Genomic DNA, 2,886 nt, shown 5'->3' on the forward strand with positions numbered 1-2,886 from the left:
GGCGAGATCTTCAAGGGCACTTGCACGATAGGGCAGATCAAGTTGGCGTTTGTCCCCCAGCGGGACAACAGATTAGCCCACACATTAACATCGTCCGCGATGTAGTAGATCGTGTAGTTGTAGCTCATCAGCAGCAACACCCAGCGGTCCAACTTCGCCGCCGTGTACTTTAGGATGGCGGCGTTGACTGAGGCTGGGTCGAAGATAAACTTCCAGCTGTCGTGATCGGTAAACAACGCGAATCCACCTGTCTTGTGGAGCAAGTAATCTGCCCGTTTCAAGCACTCTACGATGGAGAACGCCTCTTTCTCCACGATCACCCATCGCTGCGCCGCTCCCGAAAACGTTCCACTCAGGAACATGAGCGGCTCATGTTCTTGAGCCTCAGCTCACGATCAGCATGATCGTGAGGAATTTGGGTCACCACACCTCCCCAATGGAGGTCGCTTGCGTCAGCAAGCACACAGATCAGCCGGTCTTGCTTGGGATGAGCTAACGTCACCACACGACTGAGGGCTTGCTTGTAAGCCGTGAGACACGCTGCATGGGCAGCGCTCCAGCCCACGTCGGCCAAAGCAACTTTGGCCACTTTCTGGCGGGTCCGTCCGCAAGCTGCCTTGTAGACCGACTCAATGAGGTCGGTCATCGGCTGCACGAATACGTTGTATCGTGGTATTGACATTCGCATCCAGTTCATGGCGCAAATAAATATTGCTGAGAACTTGCCTGGTCACTGGCATCTTCAGATCTTGCAACTCCTTGATGCGTTCGGGGTCTTGCTTGACGCCGTCGGAAGAGAGAATGCGCCAGCACCAGCGGGATTCGGTTTCATAGAACCGACATTTCTTTGGGTTCAGCTTGAGGCCGCGCTGATGGCATTTCTCTAGCACACGTTCGGGCGCCGCTAGAAGCCCTTCTGTGGTCTACTCGTATCAAAGAAGAACGTCCAACCAGATCAACAGCGACTTGTAGAGTTCAGTCGCGATCATTTCTTGGACCGACGACTGGCAGTAGGCAACACTGTCGGTCCCGCCCATCAACACACGCGTCGGCGTGTATACAGTACGCCCGTGTCCGTGAATAGAAGAACATCTACTACGACGTCTTGTCCAGCGCGAATTGCCAGTACTCCTTGAAGAAATTTAGGGAGAAAAAGACCTCCGCACCGGCCAGGTGATCCACGATCACCTCGAGCATCGGCATAGGCCAGATGATACGCTCCGTCGGAGCGTTGACTGGCCTCACGTCCACCGTCATGTGAAAGTCGTTCGCGTCGGGTTTCTTGACTATGAGAGGTGCCGAGCACCATTTCGCACGGGGATTTCGGTAGCATAATCCTGCAGACACCAGCTCGGCGACATGAGTCGTATGAAGACGCGCCTTGCATCGGACGGGTTCAGCGCCGTGCTTCAACGTCTCGGTGAGTGGTGCACGTCGACAGGAGCATCTCGACCAAGTGTAAGTCAAAACACGTCCTCATAGCGGACCAACAGCCTCGACAGCTGTGTCGCGAAGACTTCAGCGCATCCTGCGCCTTCGCAGTCGCGCACCTTCTCGTCGAGCAAGGCTCGGACCGCCATTCGGTCGACTTCCATCAACCACCCAGACTGCAAATCTGGGAAACACGCTCGCTCCTCATCAGGGTAAAGGCTTCTTGGCTTCTTCGGACGCCTAAATCCCGAAACCCCGACACAAACGTCTCAACCACCTTCATTGCCGCCATCAGCGGCGTTTCTTCACCACGCAGCAGGTCAAGATCATAGACACTCTGCGCACGCCGCGCAGATGCTAGCAACGAATTGGGGCAATACCCCAGGCGTGCCATTTCGTCGCGACTAACAATGAGGTCGCCCAGGCCAACTTGCAGTGGCGCCGCTGCCACCCAGCACTTGAGATTGGTCAGCATGAGGGTGCCTACTGCCGTGTCAAACGTCAAGCGTAGCTTGACCTCATGATCCACCTTGAGCTTCATGTCTTCCATGAATCCGCCCAGCTCAATGACGCTGTCGAGTTGCCGCATGTTGCGAATTTGCCATTCGCAGAACCCCTTGGCTCCCCCCAAGTGGCAGCCCAAGGGTTCACTTCCCTTGGGTAGTATGCCGGACAATTCGATTGACTAATTGGAAGAGTGGCTGGGATCAGCTGACTGATTAAGGTAGGCTTGCCGCTGGGGGGAATCCACTTCGTGATTTGCCTTTGGATACGGACTTCGCGAGGTCCGTCAGGTGGAGACGCAACAAAGAATTCTTTAGTAGCAGCCTGCTACTTGTTGTTCAAGAATGGAACAAGAAGGTCTACCGTTCACGAGCTCGCTGGCTCGTGTGACACGTACACGGTCGATGGAGACCGTGGTTGCCGTGCCTTTACCTCCGCCGAACCAGGCGGAGATGGACGAGCTACGGATGCAGAGCGTGGAGCGCGCTGCTGCGACCTCAAGTCATTTCAACCAGATGACTTACGAACAGCTGGCGCAGTTCCATGCGCAGCATAGTGCCATGGCGCAACGTCTGGAAGAAGAAACGGCCAGACAGCTGGCCATGGCAGCGGCGATGGAGAAGAATTGCCAGGAACAAGAAGAGTCGCGAGCGGTTCTATCGCGAAGAAACAGGAGTTGGTGCGCCAGCAAGAGGAGCGATAGCTGAGCAAGCCAGAATCTCAGAAGCGCACCAAGATATGCTCCGACAAGCATCGGATGTGATACGCAGCAACACTACAAGGTAGAAGAGCTGAATCAAAAAGTTCGCCGCGACAGCGAACGATGGGGTTTATTTGCCGAAGCGACGAATCAGCGTTCGGCATTTTCGATTGACCGAGCCGCCGAAGCGCCTCGGCTGGAGAACTTGATGGGCGTACAGCAAGTGCCGTTGGCGCCCACGTACAAGGGAA

At 55.4% G+C, this 2,886-nt stretch overlaps 1 protein-coding gene across 1 annotated transcript; it reads right to left on the bottom strand.

The window, feature by feature from the left end:
- Positions 1 to 83: 83 nt before the first annotated feature.
- H310_15137 (hypothetical protein) lies at positions 84 to 2,020 on the bottom strand (the record flags this gene model as incomplete). The annotated part of the gene is made up of 6 exons (XM_008883117.1): positions 84 to 376; positions 430 to 649; positions 735 to 883; positions 1,167 to 1,407; positions 1,488 to 1,671; positions 1,812 to 2,020. Coding segments are annotated over 6 exons (1,296 nt in total), but the record flags the coding sequence as incomplete, so codon positions are not given.
- Positions 2,021 to 2,886: the final 866 nt, after the last annotated feature.

This window comes from Aphanomyces invadans (genome assembly GCF_000520115.1).
Source record: "Aphanomyces invadans strain NJM9701 unplaced genomic scaffold supercont1.187, whole genome shotgun sequence".
NCBI classification, from domain to species: Eukaryota; Oomycota; class Saprolegniomycetes; order Saprolegniales; family Verrucalvaceae; genus Aphanomyces; species Aphanomyces invadans.